The sequence below is a fragment of the Podarcis cretensis genome (assembly GCF_951804945.1).
Source record: "Podarcis cretensis genome assembly, chromosome: 13".
NCBI lineage: Eukaryota > Metazoa > Chordata > Lepidosauria > Squamata > Lacertidae > Podarcis > Podarcis cretensis.
In genome coordinates this window covers 32,926,355-32,954,280 of record NC_137182.1, presented here as the reverse complement: position 1 = coordinate 32,954,280, position 27,926 = coordinate 32,926,355, and the positions used below count along the sequence as shown (strand labels likewise).

The 27,926-nt window shown below is 47.0% G+C and overlaps 2 protein-coding genes across 7 annotated transcripts; both read left to right on the top strand.

The window, feature by feature from the left end:
- The first annotated feature begins 11,653 nt into the window (after positions 1-11,653).
- ZNF628 (zinc finger protein 628) lies at positions 11,654-27,831 on the top strand. 6 transcript variants are annotated; one of them, XM_079950600.1, is made up of 6 exons: positions 13,181-13,466; positions 14,131-17,592; positions 23,157-23,259; positions 25,130-25,207; positions 26,670-27,518; positions 27,549-27,831. In XM_079950600.1, the coding sequence occupies exons 1-3, from the start codon at positions 13,428-13,430 to the stop codon at positions 23,196-23,198; spliced, it is 3,543 nt and encodes a 1,180-aa protein (XP_079806726.1). In that variant the 5' UTR covers positions 13,181-13,427; the 3' UTR covers positions 23,199-23,259; positions 25,130-25,207; positions 26,670-27,518; positions 27,549-27,831. The 6 variants fall into 6 exon arrangements, with proteins under 6 accessions (XP_079806722.1, XP_079806723.1, XP_079806726.1 ...); XM_079950599.1 differs by having other exon boundaries at positions 27,181-27,831; XM_079950598.1 differs by having other exon boundaries at positions 26,670-27,831.
- NAT14 (N-acetyltransferase 14 (putative)) lies at positions 23,218-25,672 on the top strand (the record flags this gene model as incomplete). Its single annotated transcript, XM_079950867.1, has 2 exons — positions 23,218-23,259; positions 25,130-25,672. 2 exons carry the CDS (start codon positions 23,218-23,220, stop codon positions 25,670-25,672), a joined length of 585 nt encoding a protein of 194 aa, XP_079806993.1.
- Positions 27,832-27,926: the final 95 nt, after the last annotated feature.

Sequence of the window (27,926 nt, the reverse complement as noted above, 5' to 3'; positions counted from 1 at the left end):
GTGACCCGGAAGTGTCTCCGGACAGCGCTGGCCCCTGGCCTCTTAAGTGAGATGGGCGCACAACCCCAGAGTCTGCCAAGACTGGCCCGTACGGGCACGGGTACCTTTACCTTTACCTATTTATATCATAGGGACATGGGTGGCGCTGTGGGTTAAACCACAGAGCCTAGGACTTGCCGATCAGAAGGTCGGCGGTTCGAATCCCCGCGACGAGGTGAGCTCCCGTTGCTCGGTCCCTGCTCCTGCCAACCTAGCAGTTCGAAAGCATGTCAAAGTGCAAGTAGATAAATAGGTACCGCTCCGGCAGGAAGGTAAACGGTGTTTCCGTGCACTGCTCTGGTTCGCCAGAAGCGGCTTAGTCATGCTGGCCTCATGACCCAGAAGCTGTACACCAGCTCCCTCAGCCAATAAAGCGAGATGAGCACCTCAGCCAATAAAGCGAGATGAGTCTGCGACTGGACCTAACGGTCAGGGGTCCCTTTACCTTTACCTTTATTTATATCATACTGATATGTGTTATGGGCGAGGAGTCAGCTTCGCCTGCTGAACAAGCAGCCTGAAGGGGGAGAAGGTGGAGGGACTCCACCTGCAGCTAATCAGCCATCAAGGGCACAGGGGAAAAGGTCTGATGAGAACCAGCAGGCTTCAGCCTTCTTAAGCAGAGCTTCCAGCAGCAGTCTGAAGCTGTTAATAATGCTTGTAGTTCCTGGTCCTACCTTGCTGCTTCCTGCTTGTCTTGATCCTTGACTCCCTGATCATCGGATTTCCCAATCCTTGGACCGTCTGACCCTAGGACTGCACCTTACTTTGGATGCTGACTCTGCCCCCAAGCAAGTACGTGTCAGAGACAATTCTGATTGGCTGGCCTCCCACTCCACTAAGTTTTGCTCAGCAATGAGACTATGACAATACACCACTTCTTGGATGCACAAGGGGCCCTCAATGCACCTGATGAGAAAGAAAATAAAATAATAAATAAAATGTGGAAATCAATAAAAACAGCCACAGTTACGTGTTATTATGCAGCAGCATAAAATGAATAATTCAGAACACAAAACTATACTTAAATCTTTCTGGAGACAGGAATGAAATGGGTTGAATCAGATTGGACACCTGGGGAAGTATTATCTAACGAGAGAACACTTGGTTACTTTCAGGTAGAAGTTTATTGTGGAATCGAGGCTGCTATATCCCATGAGTAGCAATTTATTTGGTGAACAGCTTTGTAATATGTTGAATGATTCTGAAATATTTCTAGTGGAAGCAATGATTTAAAATGCAAAACAGTGCAGAGGAAATATCAGGCCACTTGTAAAAAATACCAGTGTCTTTTAAAAAGCACTTTTGATTTAACAGTCCAGGTTTTGGAAGGTTTCATTAACATGCAGAGGAGCGAATTCCTAAGGAGTGCGATCAACCTTAAAATTTCAGAGAATTGGCAAGTCTGCATCTTTGCACATCACCTTCATGGTATAGCAAACCATAATTGCTAACACCCAGATTCACAAACACCACCAACTTAGCAACGCTGCTGACGCAGGAGCTCTCCCCATCATGCCTAGAAATTTGGACAACTCTTGAGATTATCAGCACTGAATAGCTGAAAACCATGGCTTGCCAGGGAAGAGACCTGCACTATGAGATACATGGGACCACTCCATTAGCACCCTTGTAAAGGAGTGTCTGTGTTTTGGAGTGAAAAGATCACAATTTGTTGGAGAGTACTGAATGTGCTTTGGTGTGTTAATCTTCCTGACCTTTAGACAGATCGTGGGGAGTTCTAATCCTCTGCCCCTTTAAAAGGCTCTTGGAAACTGATAGCTCAGGTGTGAAGATCGGAAGAGTGATTATCTTAATTGCAGGACTGCAAACACCTGTTCCTAGAAGGAACTACTTCTTCAATAAACAGATTCTGATTTGTAGAAGTAATGGTCTAAGCTTTCAGTGACCAATAAACTGTAAATTTTTATATTGAGGTACCAGATTTAGCTTATAAACAAAAGTTGACAATCCTACACAGGTGCCTAGGAAGCAGTCTCATCATTCGCTGTATTTGTTGTAGAAACGAGAGGACACATGATTTGGTATGATGTTTTGTAAAGGTTGTAGGAAGAGCTGAATTCTGGAATTTATTTACAATTCTCAGTTTCTGTTACTGTTCTATCTGAAACTTTCAATATTTGATTATTGATTGCATGTCACCAACATCTGACAGGTCAGTTGTCTTAACTGACTGGTCAAATACCGAATACAGCTCAGAGAAGAGGGCGATGGGAAAGCTAGAAAAGGAAACAAAATATTTTTATTAATTGCTGAAGTTGCTTAGACTATGGAGGCTCCTCTGCTAAACTTCATCTTTTTCTGGACTCTGAGCCTTGTACTTACATGACATGGTAATGTGTTGCTGCAATCAGACAAAACTATTGTGTGGAACCGACGCTGCCCATTGTATGCCTTTTGACCATCAACTGTTGGTCAAACATCAATACAGTACTAAGAAGGAACAGATGGGGGGGGCTGAGGAAACCCTTGATTCGAAACCCTAACAAATTGAAATTAGTGTTTTGCTAGTTGGTCTTACCTTGGACAACAAATGTCAGTGGAGGCCCTTCAGTTTTGATACATATAGCAATGTGCCACAGCAGAGGGAGGTCAGGTAGTGAGGAAAAGGCAGGTGAGTGAAGAATAGGAGATGTGTTCTGTTATACTCTTATTGCTCAACTGCAAGCAGAGTGAGTCATCCAAAGACAACTTCTATAGACACTGGGCAAAACAGCTAATGCTGCTGAAGACAGTTGATGGCTGGCTTGCCACTATGACACTATGACGCTGATGTCATCCTCCCAGTAATGCCTTTCCATGGTGACATCACAATGTAGTCATATGTCTAAATGGATGGCATCACAAAGTGTGAGCACATGATTGGCTTATCATGCCTGTTAACAATTATCAGCGTACAAAGTGTGTCAAAGGCTTTTCTGAATACTCGAGTGTCCTGCGGTATTAGCAGCAATTAGACTGCGCCAGCCAATTCAGCAGCTGATGCACAGCTTTACAGAGGACGCTAGATGTGAAGACATCCATTCCCTCTCACCAAAACCTCCACACATTATCACTAATTTTCCAACACAGGATTGTTCTTGGCTCGGTAGGAGCCTGAGCTCAAGTATCCCAGTGCGTCAGAGGCCCAAGAGAGTCTCCTAACAATACCTCTCTAGAATTTGCAGGATGTTGTACAGAGAACCATTACAGTCTCCGTCTCAATTTGAGGCACAGCTTATGCCCAGAATGTGCCGTGGATGTCAGGGCTTAGTCCTTCAACACAGGATTCCATAATAAAGGAAAGATTCCTTTTGTGCATGTTCAAAAGGAACACATACATAGGGGCATAGGGACCAAGGCTGCTTAAGCTTCCAGTTCTCTCTTTTTTTTTTTAATATTTTTATTAATTTTTCACATTTTATAAAGACAAACATACACACACAAAGACAAAGACAACACGTATAAAAATTTCATAACCTTACTTTCCTAACCCCAGTTCTTGACCTCCCCCCATCCCCCCTTCATACATCCTAGTTCAGTTACATTAACTCAGCAAATTCAAATCTCTCATCCATTGCGTATTATTACTATATCTATATATATATGTTTTTTTTTTTAAAAAAAAACCATTTACTTAGCCAGATTTTACTTATCCAATTTTCTTATAAAACATTAAAGCCTTTCCTAAGGTCGTCTCGAGTTCCTTCCACGAATTTCCCTTTAATCTTAAAAATAGGTCATAATAATCAAACACAAAAGTCATAAAGATTTAAAAACAAATTCTCCTTCCCCCCCCCCCCAGCCCCGGTTTCTGTCCCTTCCAAATGTCCCCCCATCCATAACAACAGTTTTTAGCCTGGGTTCCTCACATCTGAGGCCTTTAAGTCCTTGTCAGTCTCTCTTTGCCGATCTTGTTGGTAACCCTCCTCATTGGTCCTCAGGTTTCGGGGAAATTTCAGCTCAGTCTCATCAGAATTTCTTCCATCCAAAGTACTTGACACCAGCTGCTGCAGAAGATCAACCAGTCCATACTCAAATAGGAAGCCCCAGTCGTATTTCTTATTTCTTTTAAAATCAGGTATTCCAGATGTTCCAGGGGCTTCCTCCCTCCTCTTTCGCATCTTTCGCAGATTTGTAATCCAAGGGTCTTCTTCTTTGTATTCTAACAATGTAGGCTTGTGGTTGGTAGTCTCCATCTGTACTAGCCCTTGCTCGCTCTCCCCCTGTTCCGAGGTTATCTCTTCTGATTCAGCTGCAGACTTTTCCCCAGTCAAATCCATTGTACCTTCAGCAGAGTCATTTATTTTAGAGTTCAAGGTTATGAGTTGTTTACTCATGACCGTAGTCTGCTCCTCCAGTTTTCCCACAAGAAAAAACATTCTTTCTAGCTCTGCCTGTAGTTTTCCATCTGCAGCCATTGCAATGTTTCAATGTTTCCCCTAGGGGGATTCTAGTTACTTAGTAATCTTTTCCAATAGTCCTTTACTTTGTTATTTCCCTACTTTGTTTCCAACCACTTTAGTTCGAATGTAACAAATTAAGTCCAAAAAGTGTTAAATAATAGAGTTTTTCACTTTCGCTGCCCGTTTGACAGCTCCTTTGACAGCTGTCAAACTCCTCGTTCCTTGTTCTCCAGCTCACATAAAAGGACACCCCCGGGTCTGGGGGGGTTCAAAAAAGACAAACTTCTAAAAAATCACTCTTACTCTCCAGCACACATCTTCTTCTGTCAAATTCATGCAAATCTTATCTTTTACAGAACACCAAGGAAAGAACTCTCCACCTTAGTTCTCTGATCTTTGCTTTAAATTTTCTGTAGGCAGGGGGGTGCGGACTTCCCTTTAGCACATCCCCCGATCGTGCCGAATTCAAGGATAAGCTTTTTAAAGTCCAAATTCCAATCTACTCACGGATTAATTAGAGTCCGAATTTCAGGGAAGAAAGTCAGCGGTCTCCGGCCATGGCTCGCGGCTTCGCTCCACTGCAGTAGCGGTCTACTCACAGCACCACGCCACTCCCCGTACCCTCTCCGCAGCCTTTAAAAAGGCTCTTCGTGGGTCGGGGGGGCGCTTTAGGTGCCCGCCGAGTCACCAGGTCCGCAGGCTTCCGCGCCTGCGGTTTCTAAGGGTCCCCGCGTCGCCGTCGCGGTGAGACCCGTCTGCAATGGAGCCGATTCCCTCCGGAGCTCGGAGGGAATCCGCCATTACTCGGATCGCGCTAACCCGGAAGTCCTAAGCTTCCAGTTCTCTTCCCCTGCCCCCCTCAGAACTTTTTAACGATGTTGTTGCCTCACCTCTGCCACATCGAGATGTGTTTATTCTCAGCCAGTTTACAAGGACCCAACCCTTTCCTTATTTACAGAAAACTGGCTGTCCTTTCAAGAAATGGTCATCAATCAGGGGTAAATAAAGATGAAGCAGGAGGGCTGAGGGAAGGGCATCCTTGGGCTGCTCCCATGGCCCCAGATCCCTAGCAAGGACTTCTGCTAAAGTTTACCCCAGGCCCTAAATTTAGCCTTTTCCCCCTGGTGCTTGGTTCAGGGTTGGGCTGCTGTGGCATTCTTCCATTTAAATTTCCTATGATGTCTCAGAGTGAGAGTACATCAGAGGGCATTGTGGGAACCTTAAACAGAAAAATAGACCCAGAAGCACTGCAGCCTACCCCTGTAGTAGAGGAATTACTAGAGTGCTTAGTACACATTCAAACTTGGGACCAGCTCCATTGTAAAATATATATATAAGGATCCATGCCTCGGTTAGGTGTTCCTGCATTGTTGCAATGCTGGAAGGAAGTGCTGGATGCAGATTGTTCTGTCAATGGATGCAGATGTAATTTGCGATTTCATGGTGCTTTGGAAGGTTGGGAACACTGAAATAATTATGCAGTTTCAAAAGGATCTATTTTACTGGATCTGACACAAGTATCCCTGTGTGCCTAGCATTCCACTCTATCCCTCCTGTGACACCCCACTTTATCTCTCGCCCTCCACATGACTTTTTCTCCCCGCAGTCTCTCACATTTCTCTCTTTCTTCCTTCTCTCCACGTTGCTCTGCTATCTAGTCAGATACAATCCCACTTGCTTCCCCCTGTAGCTCTGTGGTAGATTGACCCACTATACCCAGTGTCCACAAAGCACTTCTAATTCTGCTTCTGTCACCAGTCCAGACACTTCTTCCTATCTCTCTGATTTACATCCCTGGTCTTGTCCAGAGCAGCTGTGACAGGAGTTGGCAGTACTAGAACACCATGCAGTAAATCATATGCAGAAACCTAGATTTGTCAAACCTTGTTCAATGTCTGCCTGCCCTTCACCACCCCTCCTCCCATGCCAGAACTTATATAAACTTCATACCTTCCATCTAGCCCACTTTGATGAGATGCTACCCAATTTTAGGACAGGTCCTCTAGCTTTGACACTGCACAGGGCATTGCAGAGTTTTCAAATTCTCTGAAGTTTGTTGGTGGATATTCAGGTAAACTGCCTAGCTGCTGAATTCGTTAGATTGACATCCACTGTTAAAGGCTACCCAGGGTCTTTTGTCGAGTAATTCAAATAAGCCTTGTAGATCCCAAGCTTCCTGCAAAGCCTCTGGTTCACTGCAAAGAAATTAAGAATTACAGATTTTGGTACACAGCAGCTCTACATTTTTTAGTCGGTACAGTTGGTCTTTATTGCTTCACTAAACTGGAGCTACTGTATCACTTCAACCCAAATGCTACTAGCAGATCATTTGACAGCTTGTTATGTAATACATGCTTAGATTAGGATTTTTGGAGCGGGAGAACAAAAATACAACCCAATCCTATGCAGATTGGCCTCATAGCCATGCCAAACTTGCATAGAACCGAGCTGTAAAATTCAGCCATAAGGCATAATATTATGAGCATTAAGAAGTATTAAGTATAGCAAGGTGCAAACCCACATAATTTTTTTGCTAAATGTAAAGAGACAACCACTCCTTACCACTGCTACCACTACTACAGGGTCTGTGAATGTTCTTTCTCTTTGCCAAGAGTAAGAATGGTCACACTCTTTTATTCTGAATATAATAATCTGGGATATTTACCACTCCCTCATCTTGACACAAGAGTTTAGAATGTCTACTTAGTACTTAAACATGCACAGAAAGAGCAAGAAAAGTTTGTTCCTTGTAAACACTGTACATCTGAGCTACCCATGTTGCATGAACAAAAGGACAGCTATCTAATCAGAAAATGCACAGCTTGGTTTTCTTTTTCTATTAGGAGAGAAAGGGACACCTGACTCGCTTAGGCTGTCAACGATTGATGTTGTGACTTCCCAGCTGGCAGTTCAGGAGAGCAGCCAAAGGACTGTTGTGTAACAGCGAAAGTGTTTGTGTAATCTTTCACCAACAGTGCTTGGAATCTGCTCTCGCACCTCGATTCGTATGCTGGACCCACTCCAGCAGGCTAGCAGTTCAAGCTGGCCCCCCAAATGCCATTCAGCTGCTGGGACATATCAACAGGTGACCCAGGTCCTCTTCCCCCTGGCCTGTGGCAAAAGGACATTATGATCGTTTAGTTAGGGTTCCCTCCTCCAGTTAGAAGTGGGAAACTGTTAGTGTGAATGAATATAAAGTCAAAGCATAAGAAGAGACCAGGGGCCATTGAATTCATTCCCCCTACAGTAAGACAGCAATCTCTGCCCATCCACATCAAGAGGGCCAATTTACGCATTCCATATCACAGCAGGAAACAAGTTAAATTGCAGAAGGGCATTTACAGGGCATAAAACTTGAAACAACACAATTCTACCTGCTACTGTTGCTAGTATAACTATATTGACAGAGGGTGAATATACTGGTACTGTGTGGAGAAAGAGAGATGACTAACTTAGGTGCTACAGGCTGCTGGTTTTTTGTTTTTCTTTCTTTCTGATATTGCGGTTTCTATTGTCTATGGAACTCCTTTCACTTAAGAGATATTTGTCCCCATTTTCTTTGATATGGGTCTTAGAAAACTTTATTCCCAGCCCACCTTTGATTAGAAAATTTGGGGTGGTTTTTTTAATCAGTTATTATATTGTGACTTGATTATGTTAACTGGCTGTTATGTTTTGGGTTTTTTTAAAAAAAAAAATGCTGCTGTATTATTTTTGGGATTTTTAAAACATGTTTATTTGCATGTGATTTTAAAGATGAGGTTTACTTGTCATTATTATATTTTCATTTGTAACCCTGATTGTGAACAGGGACTTTTGACATGGTTTTGAAAAAGCATATAAGATACGTAAATAAAAGAAATATTGTTTTTTTAAACCAGTGCTTTACATGGTTATCAAGAAACTTTGTGGATTCTGATGGAAAGAATAATAAAAAAAACCATTGAATTATATTTGCAAACTACCAAGAGCTGTTATCAATACCTTTTTGAGACATGAAAGCAAATGTAGGGTAACTTATGCACGTAATAAATGAACCGTGGAACAAGCCAAGGAACAGGTCAAGCAAAACATTTTATTGGATAAAGTTGTTCTAGGAAGAAACAAGCTAAGCTCATGAACTGCACTGGTACCTTTTGACAAGAAGAACAGAAAGGATGCTCATTTTATGTAAAGCAGCCTACAGAGATCCATGCAGGCTGTTATTACAAATAACTATACTAGTCCTTTCTTCCTAAATGAACAGACTGTATTTCCTACCAGGTACAGCCCTCTCTAAGCAGCCAATAATTTGCAATTGCGCTTTTCCTAATCATCCTTTCAACCAGAGAGGGAGCGAGCAGGATCTCCTTTAGTTGTGGCAGACTTAACGCATACAACTTAATGCTGCCCCCAGGTGGATAAAGGATAGCTGCGCCATTGATTTTCTTAAATAAGAGATAACATACCTGTCTTTTAATAAGGGGAGAAAGGATGAGAATAGAAACAGCATGACAGTGGTATGACACTTGTTCTACACAACTTCACCAAGGCAGTTTAATTTTTTTAACAGATCCAGACTTGAACTTGATACACTCTTGTCTTATTTGGCATCATATTTCTGGGAACTCTTTGGGACTGAAGAGCAGGCTGTAAATATGTGTGCCATATATAGATAGATAGATATTACAATAAAGAGGGTTCAAACTCCTTTTTGAGAGTTCAAAGAGAAAATTCTTCACGTTGCTGTTTCTCCCATTCCTCAGCTGTCAGTGAAAAGGCCTCACCTGATAAAATTCCCCTTTCTATACCCTCCCCCCACAAATCCCCCAGATTGTCAGCAAGCCCCATTCAATAGGAGTTACTTCTCAATTGCTACCTCCTGATACAAGTTGATAAACAAATATATTAATTTTCAATTATTTCATTTAATACCAGCGAAGTTAGGATGATGTCATTATAAACCGTGAAGTCAGTACAGTATTAACTAAGGCCACATGGAAGCAAGAGCTGGTCAACAACTTAAATTACCTGAGCTTCCTATTCTCCTTCCTATTCCCAGGGGAACTGAAGGAGGCAGTGGTGCACCCGCTCTTAAAGAAAACATCATTAGATCCTTTAGAACTATCCAATTACCGCCCGGTTTTGAATCTTCCATTCCTGGGTAAGATGATTGAGAGAGCTGTTGCTGAACAGCTTGGTGGGTTTCTGGATGAAACATCGGCTCTGGATCCATTCCAGTCCGGCTTCCGTGCTGGTCATGGGACCGAGACGGCTCTGGTTGCCCTAACAGATGATCTTCATAGACAGCTGGATCGAGGCGGGTCAGGGCTGCTGATTCTTCTAGACCTGTCAGCAGCCTTCAACATGGTCGATCACGAACTCCTGGACCACCGCCTTGCCGACGTGGGGATCCAGGGCACAGTCCTTCAATGGCTGCGCTCGTTTCTCTCTGGTCGGGGACAGAGGGTGGCACTTGGGGGGGGGGGGAATTGTCATCGCATCACTCCTTGGTGTGTGGAGTACCTCAGGGTGCGATACTCTCACCGATCCTTTTCAACATCTTTATGCGCCCCCTCGCCCAGCTTGTCCAGAATTTTGGGCTGGGTTGCCATCAGTATGCCGATGACACCCAACTCTATCTGTTGATGGATGGCCATCCTGACTCGGCCCCAGACACACTGACCAGATGTTTGGAAGCTGTGGCTGGATGGTTACGTGGGAGCCGGTTGAAGCTAAATCCTTCGAAGACAGAGGTCCTGTGGCTGGGACAGGACGATATGGGATTGGGGGGGCAAGTCCCATCTCTTGCGGGGGCGCAATTAGTGCCAGCACCATCCATTAAGAGTTTGAGTGTAATCTTCGACACCTCCCTTTCCATGGATGCGCAGATTGCAGCTATAACAAAGGCGGCATTTTTCCATCTCCGCCAAGCTAAGCAGTTGGCTCCTTACCTCTCTCGCCCTGACCTAGCCACTGTGATCCACGTGACGGTCACCTCCAGACTGGATTATTGTAACTCGCTCTACGTGGGGCTGACCCTAAGACTGACCCAGAAACTCCAGCGGGTGCAGAATGCTGCAGCGAGACTCCTTACGGGGTCTTCGCTGCGAGATCACATTCACCCGGTGCTATACCAGCTGCACTGGCTCCCGGTGGAGTACAGGATCAGGTTTAAGGTGCTGGTTTAAACCTTTAAAGCCCTATACGGCCTAGGACCCTCGTACCTATGGGACCACCTCTCCTGGTATGTCCCACAGAGAAACTTACGGTCTTCAAATAAAAACATCTTGAAGGTCCCAGGCCACAGAGAAGTTAGGCTGGCCTCAACTAGAGTCAGGGCTTTTTCGGCTGTGGCTCCGATCTGGTGGAACGCTCTGCCACAAGAGACTAGGGCCTTGCGGGACCTGACATCTTTCCGCAGGGCCTGCAAGACAGAGCTGTTCCACCAGGCCAGGGCACAGCCTGACTCCCTCCCTCGGCAATCTTCGTGGAGCTCTGGCCCAATGGTTGCCAGTGGCTTGATTTGAATTAATTTTATAATGAATGATTTTAGAGTGTTGTTTGTGCTGTACTTTTGTACTGTTTTATTGTTGTTAGCCGCCCTGAGCCCGGCTTCGGCTGGGGAGGGCGGGATATAAATAAAATTTATTATTATTATTATTATACATTATAATACATAGATAGATAGATAGATAGATAGATAGATATGTATATATATATAATGGTGTTATCAGTGATGTATGGAAGTGAGAGCTGGACCATAAAGAAGGCTGATCGCCGAAGAATTGATGCTTTTGAATTATGGTGCTGGAAGAGACTCTTGAGAGTCCCATGGACTGCAAGAAGATCAAACCTCTCCATTCTGAAGGAAATCAGCCCTGAGTGCTCACTGGAAGGACAGATTGTGAAGCTGAGGCTCCAATACTTTGGCCACCTCATGAGAAGAGAAGACTCCCTGGAGAAGACCCTGATGTTGGGAAAGATGGAGGGCACAAGGAGAAGGGGGCGACAGAGGATGAGATGGTTGGATAGTGTTTTCGAGGTTACCAGCATGAGTCTGACCAAGCTGCGGGGGGCAGTGGAGGACAGGAGTGCCTGGCGTTCTCTGGTCCATGGGGTCACGAAGAGTCGGACACGACTAAACAACAACAACAATGGTGTTATCGGGCTCACAACAGCGAGGTCACGAAGTTTATTGGACTCGAAAGCGCTCATGCTAAACGCCACTGCCACCTTTCCTGCGACACAGAGAGCTTTCCCTTCCCCAAGTGCTTCCCAAAACACGTGGTACGGGAACAACATGGCGCCCGGCAGCGTCCTCCACAACAGCCTACAACTCCCGGGATGCTTTGCGTGGCCAATGGCAGCGGCGCAAAGGGGTGAGGCTGGCTGCCCTCGCGGGCGGTTAGTGTGAGCGAGTTAAAGGTTGGGTGTCTCGCAGCGCCGGCCGTTGGGAGGGTGGAGCGACAGCCCCTCCCCCCAAGCCCCGCTGCACCCCTCTTATCCAGCTCCTATTGAGACGAAGTGCGCAGGGAGGAAAAAAAAAAAGAGACCGGCCAGGTGAGGAAAAAAAACAGGAGGCAGAGAAAGAAAGGGAGAAAAGATGTCGCGAGGCCGAACGGCAACGAAGGGGGAGGGGCGGCAAAGCTCGGTTCCTTAAAGGGGCAGGTCCGCATTTAAAGGGGAGTGTGCCACGGAGAGGCTTCCTCTGTTTTTTTGTCTGCCGACAGAACAGTGCCTTGTTCTGAGTGGCGGGAGGGTGGAGGAGGCACGCTTTTTAATTACAGGCGCAGGGGGTTGGCCCGAAGGAATTCCCTCCCCCAGCCTACGTAAAACGTTGGCAATAAAGCGGAGGCCTTAAAGCACTCTGCTCATGGTCAGGAGAGCCATCTGACTCTTTGGCGCAGGTCGGGGAAGTGATGCAGGGTTAATCTCTCCAAAGGCTGGGCTCGGATATTTTGGTCCCCTATCCTTAAACTTTCGACACAAGAACACGAGCGGAATTCAAACACTTTAGCGGCCGCTTCGGGAAATTGTCCCCAATGCAGTCGTGGAGAATTGCGTGAAACAAGACAGCCTTAAATCCTCTGGAAAAACAGCAACACTGAATTGTGTTCTAAATTGCGTGCGCTCTGTTTTCTATGTAGTCAGCGTTTAATTCGAAAGGTTAAAAATTAAAACTTTTTTGCCATGCGGTCCTTGGAGTGTGGGTTATTGCCAGTGTGGCCCTTGGACATGCATAATAACTTTGGCCACTGTTATTTTCATGTATAGATCAGGAACTGAAGCTAAGAGATTTTCATGGCATACAGGCTGCTTAAACTTTTCACAGCTCATTTGCTCTCCTGATCCTAGTCCAAGCACGACTTCAGGCACCCATGCTTGTTTAAAATTATTTGTGTCTCACCTTTGTCTTATCAGCAGACCTCCAGGGTAATTGACAGAAATTAATGACAAGGGTTGGTGGTGGGAAATGACCACTAACCAGATTTAAATGCCACTGTTGTGGCTGGTCCAACTGCTGCTGTTCAAAGTTTCCATGGTGACCATCAAGGAAAATACTGCCCGCCCCCCATACACACAATGTGTACACTGAAGCAGTCAGGGCCAGGTAGCATTAGATGTTTTGGACCCAGGCAAGTGAGGCATCTCCTGGGCATCTGGACACAACTGCTGACTCTTCCTGCTAGCAGAAGGAAGATCCCCGGAGAGCAGGGGTGGGGGGAAAATGATGATGGGAAGGTGCCTGTTTTCCAGGCTGCGGTCTAGGGATTGGGAATCTGTAGCCCTCCAGATGTTGAACTGCAACCCCAGTTATACATAACCATAGGCTATGCTGACTTGGGCTTCTAGGAGGGCCACTGACTCACCTTCCTTGGCTCCAGAGGTTGCTATGTAATGGACTTTTATGAGTTCAATACCAAGTAGGGACCTAACCCATGTGTGTGTTTTGGGCAGGGGGGAGGGGGAGAGTCAGCCTCCTAGGAAGAACATAATGTCATGGTAAAGATCATCCTGAGAAGGAGCAGCTGTTCCATTGTGAGTTGTATTTTCTTCCCTCTCCATTCCTTTTCCCTCTTGTATCATGTCTACTAGATTGTGAGGGTAGGACAAAGGACTGCCATTTTAAAAATACTGGTACAGTACTTTGCAAGTTTTAATAATATTATTAATAATAAAATTACTCTCCTCAAATGCTGCATTCTTTTAGTCAGGCTGTTCAAACATTCACTTTCAATCATAAACCAAAATGATTTCCTGTGCCTGTGAGCATCACTGAACGACCACTGCTTTTTAAAGGTGGCAGGTCCATTTGAGGTGATTTTTTACTCTCTCATTTCCAACTAAGGGGCTATGTGTAAGAAACACCCCAGTAATTCCTGGAGTTTGTAAGGTAAGTGCTAGTTTGCTCAGCTAGCTCCCCATTTGAAAGTGAAGCAGTCAAGTTCCTATGCAGATTTTAATGCCTCAAGCACAAATGGAGAGGTGCCACAGCTCAGATGGTAGAGCACATGCTCTACATGCTGACTCTCAGCTTCAGTCTTTAAGCATCTTCTGTTTAGTGATGGAAAAACTGTGTGGACAGTATCAAGCTAGATGGACCAATATTATGATTCAGTATAGGAGAGCCTCTATAAATGAGGCTGGGTCTGTGACAGTTACAATAATGGTGTTCTTTCTTTCTCTGTGTGTGTTTTTCTAGCAGGTGAACTCTGGTGCAATGGTGGGAGCTCAGCAGCTAGAAATGCAGGCAGCGGCAGTGCCAGCGGTGGCCCCAGCAGGTGGCAGCAGCAGTGGCGACCACCAGTACGAGTGCCTGGAATGTGGCAAAGTATTCAAATGGTCATCACGGCTCATCCACCACCAGAGGACTCACACGGGTGAACGCCCTTACAAGTGCTCAGAGTGCCCCAAGGCCTTCAAGGGGTCCTCAGCCTTGCTGTACCACCAGCGTGGACATACGGGGGAGCGACCTTACAAGTGTGACAAGTGCGGCAAAGCATTCAAACGGTCGTCCTTGCTTCAGATCCACCAGAGTGTGCATACCGGCCTGCGTGCCTTCAAGTGTGCTCAGTGCGGCCTGGCCTTTAAGTGGTCCTCACATTACCAGTACCATTTGCGCCAGCACACTGGCGAACGCCCCTACCCTTGCCCGGCGTGTGACAAGGCCTTCAAGAACTCTTCCAGCCTGCGGCGCCACCGCCATACACATACAGGCGAGCGCCCCTATGTCTGCCTCATCTGCAGCAAGGCCTTCACGCAGTCTACCAACCTGCGGCAGCATCAGCGGGTGCATACTGGCGAGAGGCCCTACCGATGCCAAGACTGTGGTAAGGCCTTCACCCACTCTTCCAACCTGGCACTGCACTGCCGATCGGCACATGCTGCCCGACCCGCCCACACCTGTGTAATCTGTGGCAAGGCCTTTGCATCGGACACCTATCTGCAGCGGCACTTGGAGTCTCATGGGGACATTGCACCTCCAGCACAGCTCTTCTTGGAGGAGCCAACCACCACTGTGGAGATGCTGTTTCGGTGTAGTGTCTGCCATCTCACCTTCCCCTTGCAGGAGCAGCTGCTGAGCCACCAGGAAGCACACTTGGCCCCAGCAGAGCCACTGCCTCTGCCACCGCCACCACCGCCACTACCAGTGCAGGAGGAGGTGGCAGCTGTAGCATCCCCCACACCCTCCCTAGCTTGCTCTGTGTGCAGTAAGACTTTCAAGAGTGCCGCGGGTTTAGCACGGCACCAACAGAGCCAGCACTCATCCGATCGCACCTACACCTGCATGGTGTGTGAACGCTCCTTCCCGGCGCTGGCCAGCCTGTTGGGCCATCAGCGTTCGCATCCCCCGGCTGAACAACGGTTGGAGGAGGCAGAGGTGACATGCCCAGCACAGGCAGAGCCAGTGCCCGCGGCCACAGTGACGCCACCCCCACCCCCTGAGCGCCCCTATGTGTGCGGAGAGTGCGGGAAGTCATTCAAGGGCTCCTCTGGGCTGCGTTACCACCTCCGTGACCACACGGGCGAGCGCCCCTACGCTTGCGGCGAGTGTGGCAAAGCCTTCAAGCGCTCCTCGCTGCTGCGGATCCACCAGCGGGTGCACACGGGCCTGCGTGCCTTCACTTGCTCCACCTGCGGGATGGCATTCAAATGGGCTTCTCATTATCAGTACCATTTGCGGCAGCACACCGGCGAACGCCCCTATGCTTGCCAAGATTGCGGCAAAGCCTTCAAGAACACCTCGTGCCTCCGGCGGCATCAGCAGTTGCACACCGGTGAGCGGCCCTTTGCCTGCCAGACCTGTGGAAAGTCCTTCACGCAAACATCCAACCTCCGGCAACATCAGCGGGTACACACTGGCGAGAGGCCCTATTGCTGCCGGGACTGTGGCAAGGCCTTCACCCACTCCTCCAACCTGGCGCTGCACAGACGTACCCATTCGAGGGAGCGCCCCTTCCAGTGCCCAGTTTGCTCCAAGGCCTTTGTCATGGCCTCTTACTTGCAGCGCCACTTCCGCACCCACAACAGTGCTGAGGCGCCCAGCCGCCCAGCCACCACCTCACCCGCCACCACTCAAGAGGTGCAAATTATGCCTAACTTGCAGGCCACTCTGAATGTGGAGTTAAGTGGCAGCCCAGCCCCTCCTGTCTCGTCAAACACTCAGACTTTCCTGCTTGTGCAAACATCACAGGGCTTGCAACTTATCCCCAGCATACAGCAGCCGCCACAGCCACCCCCACCCCAAAATTTACCCCCCAAACTTATCCTGCTGCCCAGTTCCCAGGTGCCCACTACATCCACTGCTCCCACCAGCATTACCCTGTTGCCAGCTGCTCCTACCACCCCAGGCAAATCTGCCCTGGTCCGTCAAGGTAAGGCCAAGAAACCTGCACCGTTGGCTCCCCCACCACCATCGGTGTCTGGCAACCAGAATATCATTTTGATGCCCAGTGCCACCGGGGCCAGCGTGCAGCCCCTCTCTAATGTGCAAATCCAGAGGACGCCAGGGCTACAAACTAGCGGACAGAATGTTATTGTTCTCCAGAGCTTGCCAGAGCAGCAACTGGGCACGGTGCAGATCCAAACTGTGCCAGCTGCTCCACCAACAGGCACCATTCAGATTCAAACCTTACCCCAGCCCCTCCAGAGCTTTCCCACTGCCCAGCCAGGTGGCACTTTGCAAATTCAGACCGTACCTGCTTCACAGCAACCTGGCACAATCCAGATCCAGGCCTTCCCACATCCTCCACAGACTGGCATTGTGCAGATTCAAAGCCTGCCCCTTCCCCAGAATACAGTCCAGATCCAAAGTTTGCCCACCTCCCAATCAGGAGGCACCGTGCAGATCCAGAGCCTGTCTAGTTGTCCACAGACTGGCACAGTGCAGTTTCAAACTCTTCCACCTTCCCAGAAGATGAACACTGTACAATTCCAAGCTGTGCCATCCTCTGAGCAGGTAGGGACCCTACAGCTCCAAACTCTCCAGCCTTCCCAGCAAGTGGGCCCCATTCAGATCCAGACCTTGCCATCCCTTCAGCAAACCAGCCCTCTGCAGATCCACAGCCTATCCCCCTCCAATCAGCCTTTGACCAGTGTCGAAATCCAGAGCCTCTCGCCTTCCCAACAGCTGGATAGCACCATTCAGATCCAGGAGCTGGTTTCTTCTCAGGAAGAGGAACAGCTTCAACCTTCAGAGGAGATGACCAGTGTTCAGCTTCAGACTTTGAGCCCACCACAGGAGATGAATGAGGTGGGGACTTCTCTGTCCAGCTCCCATGAGCTCTCTGAGGTGGACCTCCAACAGGGACCTGGTGTGAAGGAGGAAAGCCAGGACCTAATTGTGGTGCAGAACTCCCCAGGGGAGGAGCTTCTGGGGCCAGGCGGGGAGGTGGAGAGCCTGGAAGGGGTGCAAGACATGCACTTTGAAACTTTACAGACCGATGAGGGAGTTCAGAATGTGTTGGTGCTGAGAGGTGCAGGAGGAGAGCAGACCCGGTTGTGCGTGCAGGAGGTGGACAACATCCAGACAGTGCAAGAGCTGCCTGGCCTCCAGCTGCAAGGGCCCGAGGGTAGTGCCGGGACTGGACAGAACCTCCTGATCATCCGTAGTGCCCAGGGGGAACAGACCCTCCAAGTGCTGGAGAGTGTGCCAACACTGCAGGTGAGCAGCCCAGACAGCACCCAACCTACTGGGGACAGCAACAGCGCCTCCCAAATGGTGCAACTTCTGCCGAGCCCAGTAACTTCGCAAGGCCTGCCCTCCATTCAGATTGTGCAAACGGTACCCAACATGCAGCTTGTCCACACTTTCTGAGGACAACTGTCCCCATCCCTGCGTTGGAGTACCAACTGAGACTCAGTTGTGCTCTCACTAGTGGCTGCTATAATTAACTGTGTTGCCGGACGGGATCGACCTGGGCAACTTCAAGACTCCTGGAGGTGGCTCTGCTTAGGTTTCTCAGGACAGTGTCATGAAATGACATCAGAGAGCTTAGCTCACGCCCATGCCTGCAGGTCCAAAGCATACCCTTGATTCCCTCACTTCCTGCTCACATGGGGATTGCTGTTGCTGCTCGTGTCCTTGCAGTTACAATGACTCCACTACCATGTCCTTCCCACAAACACTTTTGTCTTGTTTTGCATGTGAGAAAGGGATAGCCAGTCCAGTCCTTGATACAATCCCTAACCCACCCATTTCCCCATCCTGTCTGAAATACGTTGTTCCAACAAGAACCAAATGTATGTGCAGTCTGATGGTTGGAAGACTGTGCAGCCAGAATTCCTGGTTTTTTTATTCACACTGGACAGAAAATATAGTTAGCAGATATCAACTGGACTGCTGGCTTCTCTCCATTTCCCTGCTTTGTTGCAATTTTCGAGCTAAGTGCTGTGGAGCAGTGTGAGCTCTTTTTATGTATTAGAAAATGGGGAAAGTTTGAGATTTTGGGTCTTCCTTTGATACAGGGTGCTGCAGGAGGCTGCTTTATGAGCTGTCATAAACAGCATCTTTTTCCAGTTAAGCCCCTCTTATCTATTCTCCATTCCAGCCCCTCACCATGTGCAGAACCACATTTCTTCCCAAGTGTACCCCAGTTCCTGGTGCTAACAGACAAGAGGGTCATAGACTCTTGGTCTAGAAGAAAAATAAAAGACTGCTTCAAAGCATTTTTACTCCTTTCTGTGTATTGTGCAGAGGCTGGGTTCATCAATACATGTCATACTTTTGTGCTTTTTAAGTCTGATTGGCATTTCAGTAGCAGATTGCACAGTCCCCAAAGGAAGTCAACTATGAACATAGGAAGTTGCCTTATACACAGTAAGACCATTGGTGCATCTAGCTCAGTAATGTATATATCAGGGTTTCCCAAACTTGGATCACCAACTGTTTTTGGACTACAATTCCCATCATCCCTGACCATCAGTCCTAGCTGTAGTCCAAAAACAGCTAGAGACCCAAGTTTGGGAAACCCTGATCTAGACTGAACGGTAACAGCTCTCTGGCATTTCAGGCAAACATCTTTTTCAGCCCTCTCTTGAGATATTGTGGCTTTGAACCTGTGCTCTTCTCCATACAAAGCATGTGATCTACAACTGAGCTGCAGCCCTGCAGCTTTAACAGGCTTGAGAGGTGCAAGATAAAAGGTTCCTGCTTAGAGGAAACTCTTTATGTTTTTCTCAAGTGGCTTCAACATGCTGGATATTGAATTTTAAACTGAAAGGTGCTGGGACTCAAGCCTAAATGGGAACTTAAGCTTAGTGTTGAAAGTCAATGCAAATGAGGTCTCTGTACAAGATTTATGGAAAATGCAACATGTTTGGTGAATTTCTTGGCGTAGGAGGTTCTGCAGTTTGAGGAATGATTATGGTTGAGCTGAGAACCAAAGACCAAAGTGGGCAGAGTTGAGACTTGTGGGATTTCCTGTGGGTTGTTGTTTTTTCTCCCTCCGAGAACACTGAGACCCACCAAACTGATGGCTCAGGTGGCTGAGCCAATTATGTGCTGCACACTAGCCCTACACTTGAATAACCTGTACAGTGGTACCTCGGGTTACAGATACTTCAGGTTACAGACTCCGCTAACCCAGAAATAGTACCTCAAGTTAAGAACTTTGCTTCAGGATGAGAACAGAAATTGCATGGCAGCAGCAGGAGGCCCCATTAGCTAAAGTGGTACCTCAAGTTAGGAACAGTTTTGGGTTAAGAACCGACCTCCAGAACGAATTAAGTTATTAACCCGAGGTACCACTGTAGAGAAAAAGCTGTCTACAAAAGCTAAACAAGTGAAACCTGGCCATGCTCTTTCTATTTATGGTTTGTTAGCAATCTTCCCTCTCAGTATCTTACTCTATAAATTATATGATTCATTGCATTTTAGTGCTTTAGAACTGACCATCCTGGGAGAGCCACTGGTTCCCCACCTCCAGCAGAGAACATGGGGAAGGCACTTTTACAGGACAAAAAACTGAAAAAATGAAGAACCAACCCTCACGGTCAGTGTGGGACAACACTCCTGTTCCACAGGGGATTTCCCCCCCCCCACTGTGTTAATCATGTTCTTAAATACAGTGGTACCTTGGTTCTCAAACTTAATCCATTCTAGAAGTCCTTTCCAAAACCAAAGCATTCTAATACCAAGGCGTGCTTTCCCATAGAAAGTAATGCAAAAAGGATTACTCTGTTCCAGACTTTAAAAAAAACCGCTAAAACAGCAATTTAACTTGAATTTTACTATCTAATGAGACCATTGATCCATAAAATGAAAGCAATAATCAATGTATTGTAGTATAAAATAGAGAGTATTGTAGAGGATAAAAATTAAAATTACATTTTTTTCTTACCTGCACTGATGATAGTCATTGTTTGGATGGGGGGCTTTTATCCATTTCTGCAGTCACACAATCAATCAGTAGCTGAACTGTCACAAAAACAAATTAACTGAAAAAGCCTTGAAAACAAAAACACAAAATAAATAGCAAAAACAAAGGCACCAAACTTAATCTGTTCTGGAAGTCCATGCGACTTCCAAAATGTTCCAAAACCAAGGCACAGCTGATTGGTGCAGGCACCCCAGAAACAATAGCCGACAACTGCATCGGATGTCCAGCTTCCAAAAAACGTTTGGAAACTGGAACACTTACTTCCTGGTTTTTGGTGTTTGCGAGCCAAGGCGTTTGAGAACCAAGGTACCGCTGTACTGCATAGCAGGAGGTGAATGGCTCACAGATATGCTTACGGTGAAGACAGACATAATTGTAATGCTGCATTAGCCATTTCACACATTGCATTTTTGGCCAATGTGAACTGCTGGTTTTAATGTTTGTTTAACAGGTAAGGAGCTGTTAAAAGGACCTATGCCCCATGTGAATTTGTCAGTCAGCCACCTTGTGGTGATGTTAAAGAGTTTTTAAAAAAGTAACATCCCCATTTTGCAATGATGCACAAAATGGGTTACAAATGGTTTACTAGGTCAATGCCAATGTTACTGTTTTTAAATGCCAGCTTCTAAACCACTCAGAACTGTTATGCTTCTTCAGACCAATATCCATTTCCTTTTGACATCGGCCAGCAGCCAGCTAGATGCAAAAAGGAAGCTCACAGGCAGAACAGAATGGCTACAAATCAAACTGGTGCACCTGCTTATCTCCAACAACGATGGTTAATTTCTTAATATTTACAATGAGAAAGCAACATGTCAAAGGTTACTCTGGGGAATTCAATGCTTACAATGTAATGAAATAAATCCCTTTATTTTTGCTATCTTAACCATGAGCCCCAAACTCAATCCAAACAAACAGTCTGTGCAACTCTTTAAAAAAAGAAGTTGAAAAACAAAACCCTTATGGAAAGACACATACACTTCCAGGTGGCTTCCAACTTCATGTCAACAGCATAAAATGGATACATAACGAAAATGATACATTAACAGCCACCAGCTGTTTACATTATGGGCAGCAGGTCGTGGTTTTTTAACAGTTCCATAGCAGACTGGCAGCAATAGGGGAAGGCTTTTCCAGATTTCCCTCTCTACTAGCTGTCTACAGCTATACCCGTTGAATCCCCGCCTGTCATTTCACCATGAAAAAGAAAAAGAAAATTAGAAAGTCAGTTATTTCCCTAAGTCCTAAGCCATTCAAACTGAACCCACCCCCGCTGCTGCCCGCTCTCTCCCATAGAAGGCAAAACGGGTTTGGGACTCGCAGCGCTTGAAGGCCCCGTTTCGCCCCCTTAGCAACAGTTGCCAAGAACTGCGTAAGGAGCGAAAGGCGCCGAAGAAGCCAGAAGCGCCACGCATGCGCTCATGGAGTGAGGCGCTGGAGCTGCGAAGCTGGGGAGGGTTGACTAAGAAGCGGCTCTTGGGGCGAAGCTGTTTTCCCCTCTCCTTCCCCCCTCCCCTCCCTCCTGAAAAAGCGGGCGGGGTGGGGAGAGAGAGAGAGATGTAGGAGGCCTCGGAGAATTCCGCGCTCCTTTTATGCAGGGGCAAAGGCAGCCGCTTCCTCCAGGCTGGGTGAGTCCATTCCGCGCCTGGGGGGGGGGGGGGAGTGGAGAAGGTTTGCGGGCGTTTCTGTTTCTGCGGAGGGGTGTGGCCGCAAGGGCTAGAGTGCCGTGCCCGGTCAGTTTACGACGGTGGTGCTGGCGTTTTATTGCGGATCTGCCTTTGCTCCCGGGAGGGTCAGAAGGGGCAGGCCGGAGAAATGTGTGCGTCGCGTTATTTTTGTCCGTTATGTGGCATAAATTAACGGTGGTGCTCCATTGCAAGGGAGCCTACCTTGCAAATAGAGTAGGGGGCGCAGGGAGCTAGCTGGGAATCAGAGGCTGCTGGTAAAATGGCTCCCACGACCTTTCATTAAATGGGGGGCGTGCAAGTGTTATTTCATAAAGTATACACGGCCTCGGTCTCGTTCATTTTCAAAACCCCAGGAGGCATGTGGTCCCTGTTTAAACAGATGGGAAACTAAGGCCAAAAGACTGCGAGTGAATCTGCTGCTGAACAAGAATATATTCTTGCCAGCTATACCGGTTGTAGTTGCTTTTTTAAGAGTTGCCAGCTTCTTTTCTTACCAGGGCTGCTGTGCATTTAAATTGGAGAACGATTGTCAGGCATTTAACACTTTAAAATGGAAAAGGTATCTGTTGAGAAGAGTTCTGATTTCTTTGTGTGTGTAAATGTACAAGAGCCATGCCACAAGCAAAATAGTTTTCAACTCTTGCTGGCATTGTAGGAAGTTGTTGCTTCTGTGTTTGTTAGATTGACCCCCCCCCCCCAAAGTACCTATTCTTCTTTAGGAAGGGATTGGAGTAGGATTCTTTCTCCCCATCCCCCAAGATTATTATTATTGCTGTATTTGTATCCCGCCTTTCCTACACAGAGCTCAAGGTGGTGTGCCTAGTTATCTACGCAGTCTTCATGTAATATTCACAACAACCATGTGGGGTAAGCTGAGAGACAGTGACCGGCCCAAAGGCACCCAGCAAACATAGCTGAGTAGGGATTTGAACCTTGGCTTGTCAGGTCCTGGTCCAGCACTAACCACTACACCACACTGCCTCTGGTTTCTGTGCTGCTTCAACATAAAAATGCTCCCCATTTACTCAAGAGTGTCCCCAGCCATGGTGGAAGGTTGGGCTCTGACAAATGGCCCATGCTAGTTGGAGACACTTTACTTGTCCGTCCCAGCCTCTCATCAAGGACAAATCAGACAATAACTGGGGTTTCCCTCTTTGAAGGTGCCATCTGCTGGCTGCCAGCATGCCTACCCTGGAACCTGAGCAACTGACCATCAGAGAAATGAGAGAGGAGGAGACACCAATTGTCTTGGAGCTTCTGAAGGTGAGATGGGCTTCTGAGAGAGGTGGTGGAGAGCCCAGGCTATATAAGCACACTCTTTCCTTCCTTTCTAAAGACTTATGGAATGTGTCATTTAATAGGAACCTTCCCCCTAGAGATGGGGAAGGCAGTTTGGTGTTCTCCGGATGTTGTGGACTACAACTCCCTTCATCCTTTACCACTGGCCATGCTGATGGGCTGGTGAGAGTTGTAATCCACCATACAGGAGGACATTGCATTGTCTACTTCGGCATCAGCAAACCTTTTCAGCAGGGGGCTCGTCCGCTGTCCCTCAGACCTTGTGGGTGACCGGACTATATTTTTGGGGGAATGAACAAATTCCTATGCCCCACAAATAACCCAGAGATGCATTTTAAATGCACACATTCTACTCATGTAAAAACACGCTGATTCCCGGACCATCCACAGGCTGGATTTAGAATGCCAGATCCAGCCCCCGGGCCTTAGTTTGCGTACCCATGGTCTACTTCATATTTTAGAGCAGTTACACATTGCAAGGGAACTGTGTGTGTGTGTTCTAGGAAGCTGTTTCAGTTCGTTTAGGGCAGTACTTCCCAAACTTGGGCCGCCAGCTGTTTTGGGACTACAATTCCCATCATCCCTGACCACTGGCCCTGCTAGCTGGGGGCCTTGGAAGTTGTAGTCCAACAACAGCCAGAGAGCAAAGTTTGGGAAACACTGATTGGGGTAACTAAGAAGCCTAATCAGTGTCCCAAGTAGGAAGCCTTCTAGAACAGCATCTTCTGCAAAGCGCAGAGCTCCTCAACAGACAACTTGGAATGGGCAGGGATGTTTGAAAACCACTGAACTGGAATTACTGGTTCTGCATGCAACTTTATTTCCTGATTGTGATGCTAGCACTTCTGTTTTCTTGCATTCCTTTCACACTGCAGTACCTGTTGCAAAGGTGGGATTTTTTTACTGATATTTCACGCTAAATTTCATTGACAGCAGTGAGTGTGGTGTGACACAACAACGAAGGTTACTGAACACTGCCACTCTTCCACCACTCTTTCTGTACATGCATGCTTCTGTTCTCCCATGATTCACCCATGAAAACAGTCACTTTACACCTACAGTTTTCTGGCTTATTGGGGTTGCAAACAGATTTTTTTTGAAAGCAATTAACATGGAAATGAGCACTAAACTTTACCATATTCTGCTAGATTTCCAGAAGCAGCTTTTACATAATGTAAAAGCACAAATATAATGAAGAAATTAGAGAAACAGAATAAACTGCTGTGTGAATGCAGCCCACTCTTCCTGCCACATCCACTCTGATTTGGGGGGGGGGGTTAACTGAGCATATTAAACCTATATAGAGAGAAAATTGAGGAGATGTTTGCAGCATAAAAAAAAAATTAAAGGGAACTTGGCAAGAAGAGGAGCTGCATTTGATGATACTTACCTCTAAGGGTTGGGCAATAAGCAATTGTGTTACTGTGTTATTTATCCCACATTTAAACACTAGAAAGAAAATTCCCTCCACACTTAAAGACTTGGAAGAAAATTTCCTAAGGGAAAGAAAGCGTGGTTCAATCCACTGGCTCTATCTCAATTCCAATGCTCTTTTGTCGAGGTTCCTTGTTTCCCACTAGGGCTTGCATTATAGAAAAGCTGGGGTAGAACAACTTTCGTCTCTGCAGGACAGTTCTGCTTTCAGTGTGGCTCTTGTCTCTCCAGCCTTTTCTTAGCTCTGTGCAAATTGCTACAGACGTCATAGAATTCCCCTCCTTGTACGTTTTCAGGTAAAGTGAAGGATAAGCATTTGTTTAGAGATACACAACACATCCCAGGTCCCTCATAGCTGTATATGGTCCTTTACTTCATATCCCTTTCTATTTCCCACCAGGATGGATTCAAGGATACAGAGAACCGCCTGATCCTCTATGTGCTGACGCGGCCTCTGGCTTTGCTGCTGATGGCGGTGGTGAGCAGCGGCCTGCGTTTCTTCCTGAACTCATTTGTGGTGGCTCTCGTGCTGCCGGTCCTGCTCACCGTGGTGGCTCTGAAGCTTCTGCTGTGGCGCTCGCCGGACTTGAGGCACCTGCATGCCTACTACAGCGCAGGGCAGCGTGGGCTTTGGGTGGCTGTATACGACGAGGACGACGTGTGCGGCTGCGTGGCTCTGGAGCCCTGCGGCGGGGAACCACGCACGGCGGAGCTCAAGCGCCTGGCTGTGAACCGGTGGTACCGGCGCTCTGGTGTGGGCCGCTCCCTCCTCAGCTTCCTGGAGGCTCACGCTCGCGCCCAGGGCTTCAAATTCTTAGTGGCCCAGGTCTCGGTAGTCACCAAGGCGGCGATTGGGCTCTTTGAGAGCACTGGCTACAACATGAGTGGTGGGCGGCGGTGGCTGGGCTACACTATTCAGCAGGAGTTCAGCAAGGAGCTCTAGTTGGCCTGCCTGCCAGTTAGCCACTAGGGAGGGACCCTCCCTAGTCTTGAGGAATCCCTGCCGGCCCACTAAATGTGGGGAAAGCACCGAGCTCCAGAAGCAAGACTGCAAGGAGCAAGTTATCTCTTAAGCCCCCAAACAGGGCAGTTCCTCTCAACAAAAGTGGCTTTCTCTGCCTGGAAATTCAGACACTGTAGCCATGAACACAGAGCTAAGCAGGGGAAAGGGTTGTCCATTGAGAGCCTTCTCCCCGGTCTGCCACATCACTCAGGCTCCCTGTCATTTAGAGTTTTCTACCAAAGCCACCCCAGATTACAGTATCTGTCCATAGTTTTGAAGAGTGGAAATAACCAATACCCTGCCTCTGGTCACACTCTACACCAAACACATTCAAATCTTACACCAGGGTAAACCTCAAATTCTAGGACTTGCATAAATACTGCATATCAAGCAAACCTGGATTTCTATACAGTGCAGTTGGCGTGAATGGCATTTTACAGAATATGAGAGGGCAGGGTTCTATGCCAAGGAGCTTTATTTATTTATTTGCTATGTTTTATTTAATAATAATGATAATTTTATTATTTATACCCCATCCATCAGGCTGGGTTGCTGTATAGCCTTGCCCTATTCTTCTGTCTTTTTGTGCATTTGGAACTTCATGGGGAGGAATGCTTTTTTTGGGTGGGTGGGTGGTGGTGCATATTTTAGGAATATGCACAGGTGTGTGTGGACAACTTTTCTGCTTGCTCCAAATCTCCCCCTCCCTCCCAAGCTGCTTTTCCTTAAAAAAAGAGCTGCTGGGGTTCTGTTACACTCCATGCAACATGCAGTTTGACGTACAAGATGGCAAATAGCACCTTGTTCTCTGTTGGATTTGTGCAGCTATCAAACTAGGTAGATTTGAGGATGATCCATTCAGGGCTTTATAGGTCAAGGCTGATCCTGTCAACTGTGTCTCTATACGCACATGGGGGTTTTTATGGTATCATTGCAGCTGACAGGGACTTTGCCTCTATGGAGCCTTTCAGCTTCCTCCTGAGTCCCAGGACTTGGGGTCTGAAGAGAGAGAACCTCTTCCATGTGGCTTCTGGATCCCAGTTCCTCCAGAGGCTGAAGCAATTGATAAAACTGTGGATTGGTTGTGGGATGGGTGGGAATCACATTTCCAGCTCCCAGCTTCCAATTCAAGTCAGCCTGGGCTTGCACCATCTCTGTGTGTTCACACCACCCCCCAAGAGGACACAGCAGACTGGAGACTCTATGATAAGGCGATTCAGGGAAATGTATGATAACACTGTAGATATGTCTTGCTAACGGCCTGTGATTATGAGTGGGAAGAAGTGGCTGGACCCAGGGGTGTAGTTCATAATGCAGAAATGCACCCTGCAGCCCTCTGGAATGAATCCCTGTTGGTGGAGACTGGGTTACCTGGTATTGGGTGTAGAGGAGATATTTTGCTTTCATTATAAGTGCTCTCAATATGAGCCATTTCCGTTTCCCCACAGGAGCGACCCCTAAAGAAGGAACAGGGAGCAATGGCTCATTTCTTTTTAACAGGATGGTGAGGATTTCAGCTGGAAACCACCTTCCTTGGAAAAGTTGGGCCATTGGATGAGGGGAAAAAATCTCCACTACCCCCACCCCACCCCATCCCCCACAAATAAAAAGCTTGCCTACACTAGTGTGTCTAGGGGAACTGTATTTTCCCAGTGGATGAAAACTGGGAAATGGGCTTGAAGTGTGAGGGTGATAAAACATGTCCGCATAGATTAGATCTTTATATGTGGAGAATCCAGAGGCGAAAACTTGTGATACAGAGAGTTGTTACACCAAAGGTCAAATGGCATATGTGTGTGAATATGTACAGGAACAGGCTTCCCCAGGTTTATGTAATTTAAAACAGGGGTAGATGTTTCTCCATTTAAGAAATGAATGGTGGGTAGGGAGAGGGAGGAATCCAAATGGGTGGTGATTTGGAGAGAGTTTCAAAACACTGGAAAGGAATGACTTTTTGTATGTGTGTATAAATAAATATTCAGATGGTTTTAATTAAATAGTTTTAATGACTTGGGCAGTTCAGTTGCCCTCTGTGTGTAAACCTCATTGGCGGATGAAGGTTAAGATTAGAAATTAATTAAATACACATTTTAAAACAATCTGAATGGCATGGAAATTTGCTGTACTCCTGCTTATCTGTGATGCAGGCTGAAATTTCTGAAGAGTCCAGGGTAACTCCACATCAGATGTATTA